The sequence below is a fragment of the Tachypleus tridentatus genome, chromosome 10, assembly GCF_004210375.1.
Source record: "Tachypleus tridentatus isolate NWPU-2018 chromosome 10, ASM421037v1, whole genome shotgun sequence".
NCBI lineage: Eukaryota > Metazoa > Arthropoda > Merostomata > Xiphosura > Limulidae > Tachypleus > Tachypleus tridentatus.
This window is the reverse complement of record NC_134834.1, coordinates 10,032,257-10,057,955: the sequence shown is the minus strand read 5'-3', so window position 1 is coordinate 10,057,955 and position 25,699 is coordinate 10,032,257. Positions and strand designations below refer to the sequence as shown.

At 30.6% G+C, this 25,699-nt stretch overlaps 1 protein-coding gene across 1 annotated transcript; it reads left to right on the top strand.

Annotated features, from left to right (window-relative positions):
• Positions 1–11,748: 11,748 nt before the first annotated feature.
• Positions 11,749–13,273, top strand: LOC143227948 (E3 ubiquitin-protein ligase CCNB1IP1-like). Its single transcript, XM_076459298.1, has 4 exons — positions 11,749–11,762; positions 12,542–12,627; positions 12,870–12,940; positions 13,169–13,273. The coding sequence occupies exons 1-4, from the start codon at positions 11,749–11,751 to the stop codon at positions 13,271–13,273; spliced, it is 276 nt and encodes a 91-aa protein (XP_076315413.1).
• The last annotated feature ends 12,426 nt before the right edge of the window (positions 13,274–25,699 follow it).

Genomic DNA, 25,699 nt, shown 5'->3' with positions numbered 1-25,699 from the left:
ATATCTTAAACCCCCACTTGTAAAGAAGGGTGGAGATCTTCGATAGCGAAATTATTTAACAAAGTACAATAAAATTGTTTACTTATATTTTCTAAGTGTCTCTGTCTTTTCTATTTCACACGAATGTTACCTATAAATGACACCAAGAAATGTCGTTCCACTATTTATGTTTTGAGGTCTTCCTTACGTTCATTGATTACGAAGTTAACAAACAAATTAGCACACACTTGATACAGTTACAGTCGCAAATATATAAGGGGTCAATTTATAAGTTTCATTTGTTTGAAGTCAGGCACAAAGCTACACAATGAGCTATCTGTGCTCTGCCCACCACGGGTATGGATCGAAACCCGGTTTCTAGCTTTGTAAGTCCGCAAACACACCGCTGTTTGGCATTTGTAGTGTAGGTCAACAGACTAAAACAATATGTGTTATGTGCTTAAAAGCAAACACAAATTTACAGTTTTAATAAAATTTTGAAAATATTTAGTTTAACTACGATATTAATTTTGCATCATAACTCGTGTAATTGTTCTCTAAAATATAAGAGGCGCACTTGTCAGCATTAAACGGAATACAATCATAAAAATAACCGAGTTACCTTACAGAATATGCACGCTTAACATTATAGAAATATTTTTTAAACTAGAAATAATCTGACAATAAACCTGTTAGTTACAATAACACTGTAAAAGCTAGACGTAATGAACATCGGTTGGGAGTGAGAAAACTGCTGCCTCTTGGTCAGTATAAGGGATTACAACACATTAAGTCATTACTGAATGATCACAAAGAGCGACAGCTTTTCTTATTAGGCAGTATGAAAACAAAAGGAACCAGCGTGATTATAAGACTATGTGATAAAAGAGAAATGTTTTTTTTGAATTTCGTGCAAAAAGCTATTCGAAGAGTAAGAATAGATGTCATTAGTTATAGTAATAAAAAGAAATCTATGTTTAAATTGGGAGAAGTCAATTCTTCCTAGAAATAAGTACAACCTTGAAATTAAAGGAAAATGCGAACGTAGCACAATCATAACAAAATGGTATCAAAGTGACTTTCTCAAGCCTATTCAGAATTTGAATTTAGAATTAAATAAAACAACTTAATATTCAATAAAATATAACTTCTAAATTTAAATCTGAACAGCATTAATGGAGTCCAAATCTGAATGTTGAAGTTAAAATGCTCTGGTGGATTGGATAATAACACACACGCACGGATATCATTTGAATTACACTATAACTAGTTTGGATTTTTATGAAGGACCACAAGCATATTAAATCTCTCGATCGTTAAAACCACATAAACAGCGCAAATACCCTCTAAATATAGTATAATTACGGATTGGAACTCCGGAAGCTAGCGAAGTATTAGAAATTTTAGGCGTAAAATTTACTCGTGAATTTATTTATATATTTTCACCAAAACTTTAACTTCAACGAAGAGAAACTGATGTAGCTATCTGATATATTCTTTAATTCGTTACTTGAAAGACTGACACAAGTAAATAAAGTAAGCCTCGTATAATAGTGGCAGTTGAAAATTGTTTGGTTTGGTATTTACTCAAGTTCAACATCAGATTAGTGTTAATAACTTCACTAAGTGATTATAAAATATACGAACGTTTTTATTAACTTACTATAGTATTATAAATTTACATATTAATGATAAGAAATTATAAGAATATTATCCGAGGCTTAAATATACAAAAAAGTAAGAAACATACATACGACTTTCCACTTACGACTACCACTGCGTATCTTCAAAAAAAGTAGGAGAGGCGGCGCTGTACTTATAAAACACTAGGTGAAACACGTCGATTTACCGCTATTTTGATGTGGTAAATTTCAGTATTACAAGAGGTAAACAAATGACACGTTCACGGTTTTTGAAGCCTAAAATTTGTAATATTTTTTTGTTAGTAACATTTATTTACCATTAATCACACTACTTAGGTAAAGATACATAAATGGGTATGAATCCAGCTGTGTTAATTTTTATTTTGATTATTTTAAGCCTGTCGTTTCCTATTGAGGCTGAGACCGATGACCCACAAGGCTACCAATTGTACCTCGATCAATATGTACAAAGTACTTTAGAAATAAACAGTTTGATCACTTGTAAACAAAACTCTCGATTATCTTAATATTTTAATTTCATCGGTAGTGTCTTTCCATGTTTTCGGTGATTATCTGTTTAACGGCTTAACACTGGCGTTAGGCTTCACCTTCATATTTAAATTATCTTTTATTTTGATACCAAAAAAAACTCATTTATATAAATAGAAGGACTACACACACATATATAAAACAAGACAATAGTTATAAAATAAAATATGTATATATGTATGTGTGTGTGTATTAAATAAAATAGCTTCAAAACTATTATATTTATTGCATTGGTTGCAAATAGGCCATTAAAATCAGCACTATAAAACAACAATGAATTTAGTATAAGTTAATTCTTAAAATTAGTTTTATTTTAAGATTCCTCTGCGAAGTTGTCTTTAATGATAGCAACTAAAGGCGTTAAGGATGTCCCATCTATCAGACAAAATCAAACTCAGAGGTAAAAAACTAGTTATCAGTAGTGGAAAATCAAAGTGCGGCGTTGAGTGCTTATACCACAACGACTCAACTCCTAGTGCCTTTCACTGTCTGCAGCCAATTGTGGAAATGCAGTCACCCCTCTAAGCTCTAATGTGTTAACAGTGCTTCCACAGGCCAGGCACCCAGCATTTTGCAAAATTTAATTTTCAAATAATTCCGGATCATTTGTTTATTGGCAAACACTTTTACTGAAACCTGAATGGACACAAAAGTGGACGACTGCCACACCCTTTACGAAAACCGAATTCACGACTGGCCACAAAACGGATATTGACGTTTAGTGCTGCTCTGGTATTGATAGGGTAACGCGCTAATATAGAAAAATGACTTGCAAGTGCAGAGTGTGTATGTGTGGTATTTGTGGTAAATATCCTTGACGTTAGTGTGAGTGTAACTGTTTAGACCCAGATACCAAAATGGCACGAGAAGCACGTGGAAGATAGCCTCAGAGCAAATTAAAGGCACGAAAGAAGATTAATTACGTAGTTCATTGAAGACTGGTGAAGATGAAACGTATAGCGATATTTTCTGATGATCTCGTGTGTCATCAAAGAAACGACACAGATCATCCAAGAAGTCAAGTGTGAAAGTCGCTAATACCAAGGTCACGAACTTCGTATATACTCTGAAAACAAAGAACACGAAATCGAACAAATAGCCAAGAACACAACAAACTATGATTGATCTTAGACAAGAAGAGAAGTTATTACCACACATACATCTTCTGAGGTTAATAGAGTGTGCTGTGGGATTTATTGTTTAAACATTTAATGAACTATTTGACAGTCTTGTAGATACAGATATTGTTTAAACATTTAATGAACTGTTTGACAGTCTTGTAAATACAGATATTGTTTAAACATTTAACGAACTGTTTGACAGTCTTGTAGATACAGATATTGTTTAAACATTTAACGAACTGTTTGACAGTCTTGTAGATACAGATATTGTTTAAACATTTAATGAACTGTTTGACAGTCTTGTAGATACAGATATTGTTTAAACATTTAACAGATACAGATATTGTTTAAACATTTAACGAACTGTTTGACAGTACAGATATTGTAGATACAGATATTGTTTAAACATTTAACGAACTGTTTGACAGTCTTGTAGATACAGATATTGTTTAAACATTTAACGAACTGTTTGACAGTCTTGTAGATACAGATATTGTTTAAACATTTAACGAACTGTTTGACAGTCTTGTAGATACAGATATTGTTTAAACATTTAAGAACTGTTTGACAGTCTTGTAGATACAGATATTGTTTAAACATTTAAAGAACTGTTTGACAGTCTTGTAGATACAGATATTGTTTAAACATTTAATGAACTGTTTGACAGTCTTGTAGATACAGATATTGTTTAAACATTTAACGAACTGTTTGACAGTCTTGTAGATACAGATATTGTTTAAACATTTAAAGAACTGTTTGACAGTCTTGTAGATACAGATATTGTTTAAACATTTAAAGAACTGTTTGACAGTCTTGTAGATACAGATATTGTTTAAACATTTAATGAACTGTTTGACAGTCTTGTAGATACAGATATTGTTTAAACATTTAATGAACTGTTTGACAGTCTTGTAGATACAGATATTGTTTAAACATTTAATGAACTGTTTGACAGTCTTGAAGATACAGATATTGTTTAAACATTTAACGAACTGTTACAAACAGTGTGTATTCAATGGGAGCGAACTTCTCTTTTAACATAGCCAATCTGTGTATTAGTTGTCATTTTTTGCATAAAAGTCATTCATGAAACAGGTTTCAAATCCTAAGTAATATTGATATATCAGGTCATCCATTAAGTCACGCCCGATGTTAGGTTCAGAAAAAGTGAAAAGATTTCAAACACTTTTAATGTTATTTAAACAATAATGTTATATTATTATTAATTACTTCCTGACAACGATTCACAAACTTCTAACTGTCACTTCTGTAACATTCTTATGGTTTGGAGGAAAAGAATGTAGAGAGGGTAGTTTTGACATCTTCATGTGTTACAAGTTGTTTACCATCAAGATAGTTCTGTAAACATCAGAATAGATGATAATCAGATGGGACAAAGTCTGCAGAATAATGAAGATGTGGAAGTTTTCCCAGTCTAGATCTTCAGTCTTTACAGATGTGGTTCTTGCTGTATGGGACCGTGCATCATCCTGGTGTAACACACCACCTTTACGATTGATCAAAGCAGGACTCTTGTTTTATCAGTGCAACATTCAAGCGCTCTAACGGTTGACAACGGAGGTCTGTAATTGTTACATTGAGTGGCAGCAACTCAAAGTGGATCACACTAACAATATCCCACCAGGTGTTTAACAAGACTTTCCGTGGGGGGAGGTCCAGTTTACCTGTAGTGCGCTAAATGTTTTTATAAAATATCCATTTTTCATCTCCAGTCACTAACCTGTCCAAAACAGGTGAGTTACGTTCACGAGAGTACAGAGAAGTGTAAATGTCCGCTCTTGCTCTCAGTTCTGACACCTTCAATTGGCAATTGAAAACATTTATTGCACTGTTTTATAATAAATATAAAATATTTTAATAAATAAATTTTCGATAAAGAAAATGCATTTTTGACACTAGAGGTAGCTACACTACATTTTTATCAACTTAACTAATTGATACTCGAAAAGAACATTATTCATCACTCCACTTATAAAGAGATTTGTTAACACCCCCCTCCCGAAAAAAACAACAACAAAAAACATTGCCAGATATATTAGACTGGTCAAAAACCTCATCCTTTCCAAGATCTGTGAGGTACTTTGGGGCTTCAAAAGGGTGAGTATAAGATGTTTCTTATTTTTTCAAAATATTTTTGGCTTCATCCCCCCCTCCAAATGTTTAGTGGTGGCATCGCTGCTAATTGTATTTGCTCGATTCTGTCGAGTTCTTGTTAACACGTAATTCAAAGAGCCCGAACAGTGTTTACACCAATTATGTCATTATCTGCTCGTTAAACTGGGCCTAACGCTTCATTTATAACTGGTAAAGTTTGTTCTAACGACGTGATATTATCCATTTTGTCGGAGAAAAACCAGAATGATGTAATACACATAAGTGGTTAAGAGTATACTTGCATGGCGGAAGTAGCGTCATAGATCAATGAGGTTGTATCAGAAAGCCAAGAGTTATCGTGAAACTTGGTTGCTGTCAGGGAACGCGTTACAAGGAGATATGACATGAAATCACAGTTCGAGTGCTACTCGACAAATAGCGCGTTGTTAAGTCTATAGTTCTTGTTTTGTTTGTTTTTTAATTTCGCGCAAAGTTACACGAGGGCTATCTGCCCTAGCCGTCCCTAATTTAGCAGCGTAAGAATATAGGGAAGGCAAATCTTGGGCTACTCTTTTACTAACGAATAGTGAGATTGACTGTCACGTTATAACGCCCTCACGGCTGAAAGGGCGAGCACGTTTGGTGCGACTATAGTTCTACAAAGTACTACTAGAGTACACTTCTGTCTCGCTACTCTTATCAAACATTTAAAATCTACTTGTTTTCCCTTTTAATTCCCCAAATTTTTCATCATCAAATTCGAAGTTCAAGACAACCAGTAAATTTATTTTATCATGAGCATAATGTATTACTGGTGTAACTGTAGTTTACCGAAATAAAGCACGTAGTGCAGAGAACAAAATAGTCCAGAATATTATAATATTTCTTATTTTTACACATAGTATTATTTGTTTGTTGAGAAGCACAAAGCTAAAAAATAGGATATCTGTCATTTGCCCACCACGTGTATCAAAACCTGACTTATAGCCTCATAACTTCTCATATTTAACTATGAGCCATTGGGAAGTATAGTGAATTATGAATCAAATTGTAAATTTGTATTGTAGATGTACTTTTTATGAAATTCACGTATTTTAACGATGAAGTATAGTCTTTTTTGTTATATTTTTTGTAAATATCTTTATAACAAATAACTTGTTCCATATTTTTTCTGCGTATTTGAAAAGCATCGTTGTACACATAACCGGAAATTCACTACTTAAGAAGAAGAACAAAACGATATAGATTTGAATGTTTTTCTGTTTCCCCGGTAAGTCTTCGGGTCTACAGTGCTAAAATCAGGGCTCGATTCCCCTCGGTGAACTCCTCAGATAGCCCGATGTAACTTTTCTATAAGGAAACAGCATCAATGTCTTTCTGACGTTTCCTGAAAACCGATGGTTCAATTTTGACGAGGTATATAACAGAGATCGCATTTCACTTACTACAAATAATGAATATTAGACCAATAATACATTATGAGATGAGATGTGCGTAAAAATGGGAGTGATTGTAAACTCTGATGCATATTTTGTTTTGTGAGAGTTGGTTAAAATAATTAATTCCAAAATATTAGTATAGATACCATTTATATAACTTCTGTCTTGGAAGAACATGTACATAAAACACTATACATAAAAAACGGTAATATTGGCTCAAACAAATGGTATTAGAGTCAATAGTATTTGCAGATCCTTAGAAATAATAAAGTTTAAAATGGTCACGAATTATTAAATAGAAATAAAGGTCTTTCGAAAATCTGCAAAAATCTAATATTTTTGTCTTCACACTTCGTTCCTGAAGATGACGTTGTAAACCTCGAAACATGTAAAGTTCGTATTTTATAAACGGGTTTAACTATGTATCAGTTTTAACGTTGTCTGTTGTTTATTTATTACATATTTATATATGTGTATGTACGTGTGTATGTGGGTGTAATTTAAGGGATGCGAAACATACTTTACCCCCTCATCTTACTCCCCTACACGCCTTAGTAATAAAATTCGTTTGTTTTTCGTAACGTAGGTATTTGATTGGTATTGACTTTTCATAGGCTGGGAGTAAGTGTTGCTGTTATCGTAGAAATAAAGGCTGTGACTTGTTGGTAATATTATTTTTCTTATTCATTTGTTCATATTAATATAAATTTTGTGAGTATTTTATGACTGTTATCATTATTCTTAATAGTTCACTACCTAGGCAAAAAGATTGTCAACTATGGGTTGATGTGTGAGCTTAAGGTACTCTATGGCTATCACAAAGAGCAATTAATCTCTTTAGGTAATTAATGTTGCGTAAACAAACATTATTTTATCGGAACTGAATATTGTTTAAAGTCACATCTTTTTTTAATTCACGTTCTTTATTATATACAAAAGTTGTTAAATATATTTGAAATGACGTAAGTAGTACTGTTAGAATAGATGTGATAAGCTATTAAGCCTAACTGTTAATTAGGCCAACGTACCTCTACCACTTGTAGAAGTAATCATTGTGGAGACAATAGAGCTACAAAATATGAAACATTTTTTAAAGTGTAAACCTACAATGGTACGTGTAAGTAAGTTTTGTAATTTATTTGATGAGGACTACCTAAAAGTGTTTCAGAGTTTGTAATTCGTTTAAACCTTCACATAAAAAAAAAACGACATATTTCTTTGAAAGTGTCTTTCAAACAGCGCTGTATTGTAGTATACATGTGCCACCTAAGTTTTATATGAAACTTAAGCCTAATCAATAGCCTTTTCATTACTTTACTGAATTTAGGCCTAAAAGATACCTTCAACGCCAATTTCATATTTGAACTATAATTGTCCATAATATTTATTATCGAATAATAACTTAGACAATAACTTATGCACGTTTCAGTTTCTAATATTCCTTACTGAAAATTAAGTTCGTTATTAATTTGCAATAATAACATTTTATCATCACTGTGTTGAAAGACAGGATTTTTTCTCATATTCTTTATGTGTCTAGTTTGTGTTAGAAAAAAAGCCAAACTGGGCTCTGTCCACTGCCGGGAATCGAACATCGGATTTTAGTGTTGTAAGTACGTAAACGTACCGTGGTCCAACCAGGTGTGTGTTTGTGTATTTATAGCAAAGTCACATTGGGTTATTTGCTATCTCCAACGAGCGGAATCGAACCCCGGAATTTATCATTATAAATCAGAATACTTCCAGCTGGCCCCACCAGAGGATTTATGTTTAGTGTAACTGGTAAAACTTCAAGACTAAAATTTAAAATGACTAGGAAGAAATATATCCCTGTATTTTATTTCTTATGTATTTTATAGTTTTTAAGATATGTCTTTATTGGTATTATATACATATGTAAAAGAGAAAAAAGTCAGACATTTGGTGTGTTTTATATAAAAAATATTATAAGTAATATAAGAATTAACCTTTCAAATATTTATACACTGTGAAAGTAATGCTACCTACATAGGCTTGTTTTTAATTATATTATAATTAAACAATTATATAACAATTATATTAATATATAATATAATTATTAATATATATTAGTAATATATGTAACAATTATATTAAATGTTGTTTGTTAAATGTTCTCTCATTATTTGAGAATTTCGTTTTTTCATGCTAATATACAAAATTTATAATACAAAATCTTGGTTTGTACAACTTGCAAAATAAACTGGTTAGTTTTCTTTTTTTTCCCTAATATGGTTTAAACTGGTATAATTCAAATAAATTTTTTATCATAACTTTTCAGGTGTAGAACTAGAAAGCAAAACTAAAAGTGATATTTTTTTTTTGGATGTTGTTATTTTTTTTAACAAGTTCAGTAAGACAGAAGATGGACAGTGAGTTGATATGTAATTTCAAGAAATGTAGGAAGAAACTTTCATCGCTTGCGTGGGTATGTTGCAACAATAACCAAATAATATAGTTACATTTGGTCTGCAGTTAGAAGAATTGTAACCTTATTTCTAAAGTATTTATGGTTTGAACATTTTAAAATCAGTTTTACCTGTGACTAATCAAGATGTTCCATCAAAAAACAATTACGATAGCTATAACTGAAATTATTAAAATCGTTGAATTCTTTGAAACAGCATTATATATAATTAATTAGCATTATAATTAATTAGCATTATAATTAATTAACATCATAATTAAATACATTATAGTTAATTAGCATTACAATTAATGAACATAATTAATTACATTGTAATTAAATACATTATAGTTAATTAACATTATAATTAATTTACATTATAATTAACCAAATTGTTTTAATTTTTCAGGTGACTTCCTGTTCTCATATCCTTTTTAATTTTTACATTTATAATTTTTGTCTAAAGTTATTAAGTTTTGGTCATTAAAACAGTCTTTAGTACACAAAATAGAAGTTATTCGTAGTTTATTAAATGAAATTGGAATATTTCTTAAGTGCGTAAGGAGACACACACACACACACACACACATACACTGCTGCCAAAATCTTAAGGCCAATGAACATAAAGAAAAAATATGCATTTTGCGTTGTTAGGCTCAACCACTTATTTGAGTAGAGCTTCAAAAGATGAAAATAAGAAAAGGGAAATAAAAATAAAAAACTTTTTAACGTTTAATAGGGAAAATGCGATCACTGTGAAATTAGCCTAAATATTAGATGGTCAAAAGTTTAGACCATACCAAAAAGAAGTCCTAAACAGGGTAGGAAATGCCCAACAAGAGGTCTCAGTAGTGAGTTGCACGGCCGTCATTTTGAATAACCGCAAACATTCGTTTTGGTATGGTCGATATAAGTGTTTTCAGAAGGCTGGCTGGAATGTTATTCCAAGTGATGAAGATGGCTTCACGAAAATCATGCACTGTTTGGAACTGACGTCCATTTCTATAGACTTCCCTTGCCATCCACCCCCAAACATTTTCAGTGGGGTTCAGTTCGGACGAATACGCTGAATGGTCCAAAAGAATCACGTTTTTCGCCATGAAAAATTCCTTTGCCCTGCGGGCATTGTGGATTGCAGCGTTATCATGCTGAAAGATCCAGTCATTTCCACACAAGCGAGGGTCTTCAGTCAATAAGGATGCTCTCTCCAACATGCCAATGTAACCAGCTGCTGTTTGACGCCCCTGTATAACCTGAAGCTCCATTGTTCTATGGAAAAAAGAAAGCACCTCAAATCGCGATGGAACCTCCTCCACTGTGTCGTGTAGAAAATGTCATGGGTAGGATATCCTTATCGTGCCAGTAACGTTGGAAGCCATCTGGACCATCCAGGTTAATTTTTTTCTCATCAGAGAACAAAACCTTTGTCCACTTTTCTACGTCCCACTTTTGGTGCTTCTTAACAAAGTGTAACCGAGCTGTTTCGTGGTGCGGAAGGAGACGTGGCCTTTGAATACGTTTACGGTTTTAAAAGCCTTTTTCTCGCATGTGCCGTTTTATTGTTCTTTAGCTGCATTCTGCGTCCGTAAGGGTCTTAATCTGGTTCGACGATCGCCTGGTGTCTTGCCGGACAACCCGTCGAATCCTCCTGCTCAACTCCGGCGAAATTTTCTTGGACCAACCACTTGAAATTCTCCTTCAGTATCCTTCAGGATCTTTTAAGAAATTTGCAACAGCAGTTTTACTACACCCAATCTCACCAGTGATGGCACGTTGAGAGAGACCTTGTTTTTACAGTTTTACTACACCCAATCTCACCAGCGATGGCACGTTGAGAGAGACCTTGCTTTTACAGTTCGACAATTCTGCCACGTTCAAACTCTGTCAACTTTTTAGCCTTTGCCATGTTTTTACCCAGTGTAACACAGGAGGTGTCAGTGGGATATGTTGACAACGCTAATGCTTGAACACAAATGACTAAAATTCGTTACGTGTTTACCAATTAACGCTTCGTGTCAGTGTGGTATTAAACTTTTGACCAGCTAGTATTTAGGCTAATTTCACAGTGTTCACATTTTTACTATTAAATACTAAAAAGGTTTTTTTATTTTTATTTTTCCTTTTCTTATTTTCATCTTTTGAAGCTCTACTCAAATAAGTGGTTGAGTCTAACAACGCAAAATGCATATTTTTTCTTTATGTTCATTGGTTTTGGCTAGCAGTGTATGTATTGAATTGGGCAGTATTCATATGCTTCAGACACTAGTTAAATTCCCTACTTTCCTTGATTAGAACTGAAATTTTACTAAATCATAGGAAAAACTGAAGTTTCATAAGTGTTGTTGTCTCTGTCAAGGGATCTCAGAAATTTCCTATAGGAATTGAACGTCGTTTCTCTGTGTTGAGAAACTGATAGGAACACAAAATAAATAAGAAAAATGGTGGTGTTGTAGATTTAGTTAGAATAATAATGTGACATGTGCATCTTAGAGTGTGTATTTTGATCTTAAGTGTTTTTTATCATAGCTTCCCAGTTTTTGTATTGTTTATGACATCATTTTCTCTGGTTTTGATTCTCACGATTCCTACTTATTGGCCTGACATGGCCAGGCAGTTAAGGCACTCAACTCGTAATCTGAGGGTCGCGGGTTCGAGTCCCTGTCACACCAAACATTCTCGCCCTTTCAGCCGTGGGGGTGTATTAATGTGACGGTCAATCGCACTATTCGTTGGTAAAAGAGTAACCCAAGAGTTGGCGGTGAGTGGTGATGACTAGTTGTCTTACTGTACTAAATTAGGGTCGGCTAGCGCAGATAGCTCTCGTGTATCTTTGCGCGAAATTCTAACCAAACCAAACACTACTTATTTCTCCACTTAAAATTGCGAGGGTGTTAAAACTGGGTCTCTGTGTGTGTGTTTCCACGCACGTATCTTGAAAACTAATAGATCCAATATTTCATTTACCGATAACAGATAGGTTAAATAATTATGTTGAGGGTTTGTTTGTTGATAACGGCAAATTGCGAGACAACAGGCTATCTGTGCTGTCTTCAGGTTTACCTCTGAGTTACAGTGCCACAAGGGGAACAATAGAAACGAAATTGCAGCGTAATGTATTGAACCCATTGGGGTGTCAAAGTTAAAAACACAAACAGGTGGTCCAAGAATAATGTTTTAGAACCATTTATATAAAGATCCACCTTATGTTTATTTTGTTGAAGGTTTTAAACTTAGAATGGGGCATAAAGAAAAGTGTTAAAACTATGAAAGTGTTTACCTTACTATTTGCATTGTACATATCTTTTGTAATGAAGATGGTACGAGGGAATTTGAAAAGGCATTTGTTTGCCCAGCTTGTAAGTATAATTTGTTAATTTTGTATTTTAAATGTATAGAAATACGTATGTGTGAGCAAGAACTGTGATGTTACGAAGTTTGTATTCAACATGGTTAGAATGATTTGTATTGTGAACTCTATCGGTCAATCCAGTTTAACCAGATTTTCTTAACAACTTAATGAGGATTAAGTCAAAATTAATATTTTCTGCAGCTATTTTGTGACAGAACAACCACTTTTATGGCATTTTTGTCTCACTAGGTGACTCTGTGTTACAAGAGAAGTTTGATATTATAAGAGTCGACATGAATCCAACAGAGCAGTACAAGTCGGTAAGTTTCGTTAAGGATAAACAGTTCTATCGAATGTCTTATACGTGTTTAAATGATTGAAAACTGAGACTTCTGAAACGTACAACTGAAAATGTGCTACTTAATATCCGAGTTGTTTTTTACCTCATAAATGAAGTTATAAATATTTAAGTTAGCAGATTTGTTTTGAATATGTGATGGTAAAGTTATAAAGTGAGCATATGATAACAGACTGTTACATTTTCACAGATGGTGTTGGTAGGGCAGAAACCAGAAGTTATTCATGAAATTTGTACCAGGGCTATTTCTTTTTGGAATTATCAGGTACATTTATTTATATTTGAAGAGACGTAGTTGGTTTTGTCAATACAGTTTGTGAGTGTTTATATAACAGAAACATGTAAGAAAACTACGTTTACCATACGTTGATGGTAACAGTAACAACATAAAGTACAGCGGAGCGCCGTTAAGCCGCGGTATTTGAGGGGTCAACCTACTAAACCGCGGCTTAAGTGGTCCGCGGATTAAATCTTTGTGACTGAAAAGCCGAAGTCGCCAACACCTCCGCCGAGGAGCCTCATCCGGGCCATTGCGTGATCATTATATCGGATTATCGAATTAAAAATAATACTTTAATTATTGATCACTTTTTTCACGGATTTACCGCGGATTAACTTTGTATGGAGAGGTGTGATTCGGTAACAATGGCGGCCTCCATAAAGCTGACATAGAGAGCGGATAAGGTAGATTAACGGTCGATTTCTATTGTAATATATTTTATTCATTTTCCAAATTAAAGCAAATACTTTTTAAACATTCCCTTGAAGTTATAAAGCCAGGATTAAATTCGTAAGCCGCGTTTTTACACGTTCTTAAATTAGCGGTGAGCCGCGATAATCCTCGCTCACAAGACTTGCAACAGCGACTTAAGCGATTTCGCGTTTTACTGGTCCGCAGCTTAATGGTGCTCCACTTCAGTTATATAAATACAGAGATTCAGTGATTACGAGAAACCCACTTGTTGAGCATATAAATACAGAGATTATCAAATTCTTTGAAAAATACAAAACACAAATTAATTGTACCAAAATCAGATAAATTTCAATAGATATATCTTCTAAAACCCTGTGGTGAAAGCATCTAACAAAGAAGGTATTGAGGTATCTCATGTCATGAGCACGTTAAATTATAAACCAGGAAAGGGTAAGAAAACACTACAAAATGGAAAGTTGAATTATAAACTAGGAAAGAGTGAAAAAAAGAATACAAAATGGAAAGTTGAAATATAAACTAGGAAAGAGTGAAAAAAAGAATACAAAATGGTAGGTTGAATTATAAACTAGAAAGGGAGTAGAAAAAAGAATACAAAATGGTAGGTTGAATTATAAACTAGGAAAGGGTAAGAAAAAAAGAATACAAAATGGTAGGTTGAATTATAAACAAGGAAAGCGTTAGAAAAAAGAATACAAAATGGTAGGTTGAATTATAAACTAGAAAAGAGTAAGAAAAAAGAATACAAAATGGAAGGTTGAATTATAAACTAGAAAAGAGTAAGAAAAAAGAATACAAAATGGAAGGTTGAATTATAAACTAGAAAAGGGTAAGAAAAAAGAATACAAAATGGTAGGTTGAATTATAAACTAGAAAAGGGTAAGAAAAAAGAATACAAAATGGTAGGTTGAATTATAAACTAGAAAAGGGTAAGAAAAAAGAATACAAAATGGTAGGTTGAATTATAAACTAGAAAGGGTAAGAAAAAAAGAATACAAAATGGTAGGTTGAATTATAAACTAGGAAAGGGTTAGAAAAAAAGAATACAAAATGGTAGGTTGAATTATAAACTAGGAAAGGGTAAGAAAAAAAAAAGAATACAAAATGGAAGGTTGAATTATAAACTAGGAAAGGGTAAGAAAAAAAGAATACAAAATGGAAGGTTGAATTATAAACTAGGAAAGGGTTAAAAAAAAGAATACAAAATGGAAGGTTGAATTATAAACTAGGAAAGAGTAAAAAAAAAAGAATACAAAATGGAAGGTTGAATTATAAACTAGGAAAAGGGTAAAAAAAAGAATACAAAATGGTAGGTTGAATTATAAACTAGGAAAGGGTTAAAAAAGAAAAAAAAGAATACAAAATGGTAGGTTGAATTATAAACTAGGAAAAGGGTAAGAAAAAAGAATACAAAATGGAAGGTTGAATTATAAACTAGGAAAGGGTAATTAAAAAAAGAATACAAAATGGTAGGTTGAATTATAAACTAGGAAAGGGTTAGAAAAAAGAATACAAAATGGAAGGTTGAATTATAAACTAGAAAAGGGTAAGAAAAAAAGAATACAAAATGGAAGGTTGAATTATAAACTAGGAAAGGGTAAGAAAAAAAGAAATACAAAATGGTAGGTTGAATTATAAACTAGGAAAAAAGAAAAAAGAATACAAAATGGTAGGTTGAATTATAAACTAGGAAAGGGTTAGAAAAAAAGAATACAAAATGGAAGGTTGAATTATAAACTAGGAAAGGGTAAGAAAAAAAGAATACAAAATGGAAGGTTGAATTATAAACTAGAAAAGGGTAAGAAAAAAGAATACAAAATGGAAGGTTGAATTATAAACTAGGAAAGGGTAAGAAAAAAGAATACAAAATGGTAGGTTGAATTATAAACTAGAAAAGGGTTAGAAAAAAGAATACAAAATGGTAGGTTGAATTATAAACTAGGAAAGGGTTAGAAAAAAGAATACAAAATGGAAGGTTGAATTATAAACTAGGAAAGGGTTAGAAAAAGAATACAAAATGGTAGGTTGAATTATAAACTAGGAAAGGGTAGAAAAAAAGAATACAAAATGGTAGGTTGAATTATAAACTAGGAAAGGGTAAGAAAAAAAAGAATACAAAATGGAAGGTTGAATTATAAACTAGGAAAGGGTTAGAAAAGAAAAAAGAATACAAAATGGTAGGTTGAATTATAAACTAGGAAAGGGTTAGAAAAAAAAGAATACAAAATGGTAGGTTGAATTATAAACTAGGAAAGGGTTAGAAAAAAAGAATACAAAATGGAAGGTTGAATTATAAACTAGAAAGGGTAAGAAAAAGAATACAAAATGGTAGGTTGAATTATAAACTAGAAAAGGGTTAGAAAAAAAAGAATACAAAATGGTAGGTTGAATTATTGAATTAAGAAAAAAGAATAAATGGTAGGTTGAATTATAAAAGGAAAGGGTTAGAAAAAAGAATACAAAATGGTAGGTTGAATTATAAATGGAAAAGGGTTAGAAAAAAAGAATACAAAATGGTAGGTTGAATTATAAACTAGGAAAGGGTTAGAAAAAAAGAATACAAAATGGTAGGTTGAATTATAAACTAGAAATGGAAGGTTGAATTATAAACTAGGAAAGGTAAGAAAAAAAGAATACAAAATGGAAGGTTGAATTATAAACTAGGAAAGGGTTAGAATACAAAAAAAGAATACAAAATGGTACAAAAGGTTGAATTATAAACTAGAAAAGGGTAAGAAAAAAAGAATACAAAATGGTAGGTTGAATTATAAACTAGGAAAGGGTAAGAAAAAAAGAATACAAAATGGTAGGTTGAATTATAAACTAGGAAAGGGTAAGAAAAAAAGAATACAAAATGGAAGGTTGAATTATAAACTAGGAAAGGGTTAGAAAAAGAATACAAAATGGTAGGTTGAATTATAAACTAGGAAAGGGTTAGAAAAAAAAGAATACAAAATGGTAGGTTGAATTATAAACTAGGAAAGGGTTATAAAAAAGAATACAAAATGGTAGGTTGAATTATAAACTAGGAAAGGGTTAGAAAAAAAAGAATACAAAATGGTAGGTTGAATTATAAACTAGGAAAGGGTAAGAAAAAAAGAATACAAAATGGTAGGTTGAATTATAAACTAGGAAAGGGTAAGAAAAAAAGAATACAAAATGGTAGGTTGAATTATAAACTAGGAAAGGGTAAGAAAAAAAGAATACAAAATGGTAGGTTGAATTATAAACTAGGAAAGGGTTAGAAAAAAGAATACAAAATGGTAGGTTGAATTATAAACTGGGAAAGGGTAAGAAAAAAGAATACAAAATGGAAGGTTGAATTATAAACTAGGAAAGGGTTAGAAAAAAGAATACAAAATGGAAGGTTGAATTATAAACTAGGAAAGTTTACGAAAATAGAATACAAAATGGAAGGTTGAATTATAAACTAGGAAAGGGTAAGAAAAAAGAATACAAAATGGTAGGTTGAATTATAAACTAGGAAAGGGTTAGAAAAAAAGAATACAAAATGGTAGGTTGAATTATAAACTAGGAAAGGGTTAGAAAAAAAGAATACAAAATGGTAGGTTGAATTATAAACTAGGAAAGGGTTAGAAAAAAAAGAATACAAAATGGTAGGTTGAATTATAAACTAGGAAAAAGGTTAAGAAAAAAATACAAAATGGTAGGTTGAATTATAAACTAGGAAAGGGTTAGAATTATAAAAAAAAGAATACAAAATGGTAGGTTGAATTATAAACTAGGAAAGGGTTAGAAAAAAAGAATACAAAATGGTAGGTTGAATTATAAACTAGGAAAGGGTAAGAAAAAAAAGAATACAAAATGGTAGGTTGAATTATAAACTAGGAAAGGGTAAGAAAAAGAATACAAAAAAGAATACAAAATGGAAGGTTGAATTATAAACTAGGAAAGGGTTAGAAAAAAAGAATACAAAATGGAAGGTTGAATTATAAACTAGGAAAGGGTTAGAAAAAAAGAATACAAAATGGAAGGTTGAATTATAAACTAGGAAAGGGTTAGAAAAAAAGAATACAAAATGGTAGGTTGAATTATAAACTAGGAAAGGGTTAAGAAAAAAGAATACAAAATGGTAGGTTGAATTATAAACTAGGAAAGGGTAAGAAAAAAAGAATACAAAATGGTAGGTTGAATTATAAACTAGGAAAGGGTTAGAAAAAAAGAATACAAAATGGTAGGTTGAATTATAAACTAGGAAAGGGTTAGAAAAAAGAATACAAAATGGAAGGTTGAATTATAAACTAGGAAAGGGTTAAAAAAAGAATACAAAATGGTAGGTTGAATTATAAACTAGGAAAGGGTTAGAAAAAAAGAATACAAAATGGAAGGTTGAATTATAAACTAGAAAAGGGTTATAAAAAAGAATACAAAATGGTAGGTTGAATTATAAACTAGAAAAGGGTTAAGAAAAAAAGAATACAAAATGGTAGGTTGAATTATAAACTAGGAAAGGGTAAAAAAAAAGAATACAAAATGGAAAGGTTGAATTATAAACTAGGAAAGGGTAAGAAAAAAGAATACAAAATGGAAGGTTGAATTATAAACTAGGAAAGGGTAGAAAGAAAAAAAGAATACAAAATGGTAGGTTGAATTATAAACTAGGAAAGGGTTAGAAAAAAAAGAATACAAAATGGTAGGTTGAATTATAAACTGGGAAAGGGTTAGAAAAAAGAATACAAAATGGTAGGTTGAATTATAAACTAGGAAAGGGTTAGAAAAAAGAATACAAAATGGTAGGTTGAATTATAAACTAGGAAAGGGTAAGAAAAAAGAATACAAAATGGTAGGTTGAATTATAAACTAGGAAAGGGTAAGAAAAAAGAATACAAAATGGTAGGTTGAATTATAAACTAGGAAAGGAAAAAAGGGTTAGTAAAAGAAAAAAAAGAATACAAAATGGTAGGTTGAATTATAAACTAGGAAAGGGTTAGGAAAGTTAAAAAAAGAATACAAAATGGAAGGTTGAATTATAAACTAGGAAAGGGTAAGAATTATAAAAAAAAAGAATACAAAATGGAAGGTTGAATTATAAACTAGGAAAGGGTTAGAAAAAAAGAATACAAAATGGAAGGTTGAATTATAAACTAGGAAAGGGAAGAAAAAAAGAATACAAAATGGAAGGTTGAATTATAAACTAGGAAAGGGTTAGAAAAAAAAGAATACAAAATGGTAGGTTGAATTATAAACTAGGAAAAGAAAAAAAGAATACAAAATGGTAGGTTGAATTATAAACTAGGAAAGGGTTAGAAAAAAAATACAAAATGGTAGGTTGAATTATAAACTAGGAAAGGGTTAGAAAAAAAGAATACAAAATGGTAGGTTGAATTATAAACTAGGAAAGGGTTAGAAAAAAAGAATACAAAATGGTAGGTTGAATTATAAACTAGGAAAGGGTAAGAAAAAAAGAATACAAAATGGTAGGTTGAATTATAAACTAGGAAAGGGTTAGAAAAAAAGAATACAAAATGGTAGGTTGAATTATAAACTAGGAAAGGGTTAGAAAAAAAGAATACAAAATGGTAGGTTGAATTATAAACTAGGGAAAGGGTTAAAAAAAAAGAATACAAAATGGAAGGTTGAATTATAAACTAGGAAAGGGTAAGAAAAAAAGAATACAAAATGGAAGGTTGAATTATAAACTAGGAAAGGGTTAGAAAAAAAGAATACAAAATGGAAGGTTGAATTATAAACTAGGAAAGGGTAAAAAAAAGAATACAAAATGGAAGGTTGAATTATAAACTAGGAAAGGGTTAGAAAAAAAGAATACAAAATGGTAGGTTGAATTATAAACTAGGAAAGGGTAAGAAAAAAAGAATACAAAATGGTAGGTTGAATTATAAACTAGGAAAGGGTAATAAAAAAAAGAATACAAAATGGTAGGTTGAATTATAAACTAGGAAAGGGTTAGAAAAAAGAATACAAAATGGTAGGTTGAATTATAAACTGGGAAAGGGTAAGAAAAAAGAATACAAAATGGAAGGTTGAATTATAAACTGGGAAAGGGTAAGAAAAAAAGAATACAAAATGGTAGGTTGAATTATAAACTAGGAAAGGGTTAGAAAAAAAAGAATACAAAATGGAAGGTTGAATTATAAACTACAAAAAGGTTGAATTATAAACTAGAAAAGAGAAAGAAAAAAGAATACAAAATGGAAGGTTGAATTATAAACTAGGAAAGGGTAAGAAAAAAGAATACAAAATGGTAGGTTGAATTATAAACTAGAAAAGGGTAAGAAAAAAGAATACAAAATGGTAGGTTGAATTATAAACTAGGAAAGGGTAAGAAAAAAGAATACAAAATGGAAGGTTGAATTATAAACTAGGAAAGGGTAAGAAAAAAGAATACAAAATGGTAGGTTGAATTATAAACTAGGAAAGGGTTAGAAAAAAGAATACAAAATGGTAGGTTGAATTATAAACTGGGAAAGGGTAAGAAAAAAGAATACAAAATGGAAGGTTGAATTATAAACTAGGAAAGGGTTATTATAAAAAAAAGAATACAAAATGGTAGGTTGAATTATAAACTAGGAAAGGGTTAGAAAAAAGAATACAAAATGGTAGGTTGAATTATAAACTAGGAAAGGGTTAGAAAAAAGAATACAAAATGGTAGGTTGAATTATAAACTAGGAAAGGGTTAGAAAAAAGAATACAAAATGGAAGGTTGAATTATAAACTAGGAAAGGGTTAGAAAAAAGAATACAAAATGGTAGGTTGAATTATAAACTAGGAAAGGGTAAGAAAAAAAGAATACAAAATGGTAGGTTGAATTATAAACTAGGAAAGGGTTATAAAAAAAAGAATACAAAATGGTAGGTTGAATTATAAACTAGGAAAGGGTTAGAAAAAAAGAATACAAAATGGTAGGTTGAATTATAAACTAGGAAAAGGGTTAGAAAAAGAATACAAAATGGTAGGTTGAATTATAAACTAGGAAAGGGTAAGAAAAAAAGAATACAAAATGGTAGGTTGAATTATAAACTAGGAAAGGGTTAGAAAAAAGAATACAAAATGGTAGGTTGAATTATAAACTAGGAAAGGGTAAGAAAAAAGAATACAAAATGGTAGGTTGAATTATAAACTAGGAAAGGGTAAGAAAAAAAGAATACAAAAAAGGTTGAATTATAAACTAGGAAAGGGTTAGAAAAAAAGAATACAAAATGGTAGGTTGAATTATAAACTAGGAAAGGGTTAAAAAAAGAATACAAAATGGAAGGTTGAATTATAAACTAGGAAAGGGTTAGAAAAAAAGAATACAAAATGGAAGGTTGAATTATAAACTAGGAAAGGGTTTAGAAAAAAAGAATACAAAATGGAAGGTTGAATTATAAACTAGGAAAGGGTTAGAATTATAAACTAGGAAAAAAAAGAATACAAAATGGTAGGTTGAATTATAAACTAGGAAAGGGTTAGAAAAAAAGAATACAAAATGGTAGGTTGAATTATAAACTAGGAAAGGGTTAGAAAAAAAGAATACAAAATGGTAGGTTGAATTATAAACTAGGAAAGGGTTAGAAAAAAGAATACAAAATGGTAGGTTGAATTATAAACTGGGAAAAAAAAAAGAATACAAAATGGTAGGTTGAATTATAAACTAGGAAAGGGTAAGAAAAAAGAATACAAAATGGTAGGTTGAATTATAAACTAGGAAAGGGTTAGAAAAAAGAATACAAAATGGTAGGTTGAATTATAAACTGGGAAAGGGTAAGAAAAGAAACAAAAAGGTTGAATTATAAAATGGTAGGTTGAATTATAAACTAGGAAAGGGTTAGAAAAAAGAATACAAAATGGTAGGTTGAATTATAAACTAGGAAAGGGTTAGAAAAAAGAATACAAAATGGTAGGTTGAATTATAAACTGGGAAAGGGTTAGAAAAAAGAATACAAAATGGTAGGTTGAATTATAAACTAGGAAAGGGTTAGAAAAAAGAATACAAAATGGTAGGTTGAATTATAAACTAGGAAAGGGTAAGAAAAAAGAATACAAAATGGTAGGTTGAATTATAAACTAGGAAAGGGTTAGAATAAAAAAAGAATACAAAATGGTAGGTTGAATTATAAACTAGGAAAGGGTTAGAAAAAAGAATACAAAATGGTAGGTTGAATTATAAACTAGGAAAGGGTAAGAAAAAAGAATACAAAATGGAAGGTTGAATTATAAACTAGGAAAGGGTAAGAAAAAAGAATACAAAATGGAAGGTTGAATTATAAACTAGAAAAGGGTAAGAAAAAAGAATACAAAATGGAAGGTTGAATTATAAAATGGAAAGGTTGAAAAAAGAATACAAAATGGTAGGTTGAAAGGGTAAGAAAAAAGAATACAAAATGGTAGGTTGAATTATAAACTAGGAAAGGGTTAGAAAAAAGAATACAAAATGGTAGGTTGAATTATAAACTAGGAAAGGGTTAGAAAAAAGAATACAAAATGGTAGGTTGAATTATAAACTAGGAAAGGGTTAGAAAAAAAAGAATACAAAATGGTAGGTTGAATTATAAACTAGGAAAGGGTTAGAAAAAAAGAATACAAAATGGTAGGTTGAATTATAAACTAGGAAAGGGTTAGAAAAAAAGAATAAAAAAAGAATACAAAATGGAAGGTTGAATTATAAACTAGGAAAGGGTGAATTATAAAAAAGAATACAAAATACAAAAGGTTGAATTATAAACTAGGAAAGGGTAAGAAAAAAAGAATACAAAATGGAAGGTTGAATTATAAACTAGGAAAGGGTTAGAAAAAAAAAGAATACAAAATGGAAGGTTGAATTATAAACTAGGAAAGGGTTAGAAAAAAGAATACAAAATGGTAGGTTGAATTATAAACTAGGAAAGGGTTAGAAAAAAGAATACAAAATGGTAGGTTGAATTATAAACTAGGAAAGGGTTAGAAAAAAGAATACAAAATGGTAGGTTGAATTATAAACTAGGAAAGGGTAAGAAAAAAAAGAATACAAAATGGTAGGTTGAATTATAAACTAGGAAAGGGTTAGAAAAAAAGAATACAAAATGGTAGGTTGAATTATAAACTAGGAAAGGGTAAAAAAAGAATACAAAATGGTAGGTTGAATTATAAACTAGGAAAGGGTTAGAAAAAAAGAATACAAAATGGTAGGTTGAATTATAAACTAGGAAAGGGTAAGAAAAAAAGAATACAAAATGGTAGGTTGAATTATAAACTAGGAAAGGGTTAGAAAAAAAGAATACAAAATGGTAGGTTGAATTATAAACTAGGAAAGGGTTAGAAAAAAAGAATACAAAATGGTAGGTTGAATTATAAACTAGGAAAGGGTTAGAAAAAAGAATACAAAATGGAAGGTTGAATTATAAACTAGGAAAGGGTTAGAATTATAAACTAGGAAAAAAAAAAAGAATACAAAATGGAAGGTTGAATTATAAACTAGGAAAGGGTTAGAAAAAAAGAATACAAAATGGTAGGTTGAATTATAAACTAGGAAAGGGTTAGAAAAAAAGAATACAAAATGGTAGGTTGAATTATAAACTAGGAAAGGGTTAGAAAAAAAAGAATACAAAATGGTAGGTTGAATTATAAACTAGGAAAGGGTTAAAAAAAGAATACAAAATGGTAGGTTGAATTATAAACTAGGAAAGGGTAAGAAAAAAAGAATACAAAATGGTAGGTTGAATTATAAACTAGGAAAGGGTAAGAAAAAAGAATACAAAATGGTAGGTTGAATTATAAACTAGGAAAGGGTTAGAAAAAAAAGAATACAAAATGGTAGGTTGAATTATAAACTAGGAAAGTAGGGGTTAAAAAAAGAATACAAAATGGTAGGTTGAATTATAAACTAGGAAAGGGTTAAAAAAAGAATACAAAAAGGTTGAATTATAAACTAGGAAAATGGAATACAAAATGGTAGGTTGAATTATAAACTAGGAAAGGGTAAGAAAAAAAGAATACAAAATGGTAGGTTGAATTATAAACTAGGAAAAGGGTAAAAAAAAGAATACAAAATGGTAGGTTGAATTATAAACTAGGAAAGGGTTAGAAAAAAAGAATACAAAATGGTAGGTTGAATTATAAACTAGGAAAGGGTTAGAAAAAAAGAATACAAAATGGTAGGTTGAATTATAAACTAGGAAAGGGTTAGAAAAAAAGAATACAAAATGGAAGGTTGAATTATAAACTAGGAAAGGGTTAGAAAAAAAAAGAATACAAAATGGAAGGTTGAATTATAAACTAGGAAAGGGTTAGAAAAAGAATACAAAATGGTAGGTTGAATTATAAACTAGGAAAGGGTTAGAAAAAAAGAATACAAAATGGTAGGTTGAATTATAAACTAGGAAAGGGTTAGAAAAAAAAGAATACAAAATGGTAGGTTGAATTATAAACTAGGAAAGGGTTAGAAAAAAAGAATACAAAATGGTAGGTTGAATTATAAACTAGGAAAGGGTTAGAAAAAAAGAATACAAAATGGTAGGTTGAATTATAAACTAGGAAAGGGTTAGAAAAAAAATACAAAATGGTAGGTTGAATTATAAACTAGGAAAGGGTTAGAAAAAAAGAATACAAAATGGAAGGTTGAATTATAAACTAGGAAAGGGTTAGAAAAAAAGAATACAAAATGGTAGGTTGAATTATAAACTAGGAAAGGGTTAGAAAAAAAGAATACAAAATGGTAGGTTGAATTATAAACTAGGAAAGGGTTAGAAAAAAAGAATACAAAATACAAAAGGTTGAATTATAAACTAGGAAAGGGTTAGAAAAAAAGAATACAAAATGGAAGGTTGAATTATAAACTAGGAAAGGGTAAGAAAAAAAGAATACAAAATGGTAGGTTGAATTATAAACTAGGAAAGGGTTAGAAAAAAAATACAAAATGGTAGGTTGAATTATAAACTAGGAAAGGGTTAGAAAAAAAAGAATACAAAATGGTAGGTTGAATTATAAACTAGGAAAGGGTTAGAAAAAAAGAATACAAAATGGTAGGTTGAATTATAAACTAGGAAAGGGTTAGAAAAAAGAATACAAAATGGTAGGTTGAATTATAAACTAGGAAAGGGTTAGAAAAAAGAATACAAAATGGTAGGTTGAATTATAAACTAGGAAAGGGTAAGAAAAAAGAATACAAAATGGAAGGTTGAATTATAAACTAGGAAAGGGTAAGAAAAAAGAATACAAAATGGAAGGTTGAATTATAAACTAGGAAAGGGTTAGAAAAAAGAATACAAAATGGAAGGTTGAATTATAAACACTAGGAAAGGGTTAGAAAAAGAATACAAAATGGTAGGTTGAATTATAAACTAGGAAAGGGTTAAAAAAAAGAATACAAAATGGTAGGTTGAATTATAAACTAGGAAAGGGTTAAGAAAAAAAGAATACAAAATGGTAGGTTGAATTATAAACTAGGAAAGGGTAAGAAAAAAGAATACAAAATGGTAGGTTGAATTATAAACTAGGAAAGGGTTAGAAAAAAGAATACAAAATGGTAGGTTGAATTATAAACTAGGAAAGGGTAAGAAAAAAGAATACAAAATGGTAGGTTGAATTATAAACTAGGAAAGGGTTAGAAAAAAGAATACAAAATGGTAGGTTGAATTATAAACTAGGAAAGGGTAAGAAAAAAGAATACAAAATGGAAGGTTGAATTATAAACTAGGAAAGGGTTAGAAAAAAAAGAATACAAAATGGTAGGTTGAATTATAAACTAGGAAAGGGTAGGTTGAATTATAAAGAAAAAAGAATACAAAATGGAAGGTTGAATTATAAACTAGGAAAGGGTTAGAAAAAAGAATACAAAATGGTAGGTTGAATTATAAACTAGGAAAGGGTTAGAAAAAAGAATACAAAATGGTAGGTTGAATTATAAACTGGGAAAGGGTTAAAAAAAGAATACAAAATGGTAGGTTGAATTATAAACTAGGAAAGGGGTTAAAAAAAGAATACAAAATGGTAGGTTGAATTATAAACTAGGAAAGGGTTAGAAAAAAGAATACAAAATGGTAGGTTGAATTATAAACTAGGAAAGGGTTAGA

Excerpts from the sequence above, each read along its gene's own strand:
- LOC143227948 (XM_076459298.1), top strand. Across the intron at positions 12,628-12,869 it reads GGCATTTGTTTGCCCAGCTT|GTGACTCTGTGTTACAAGAG; the intron begins GTAAGTATAATT and ends TTGTCTCACTAG. Across the intron at positions 12,941-13,168 it reads CAACAGAGCAGTACAAGTCG|ATGGTGTTGGTAGGGCAGAA; the intron begins GTAAGTTTCGTT and ends ACATTTTCACAG.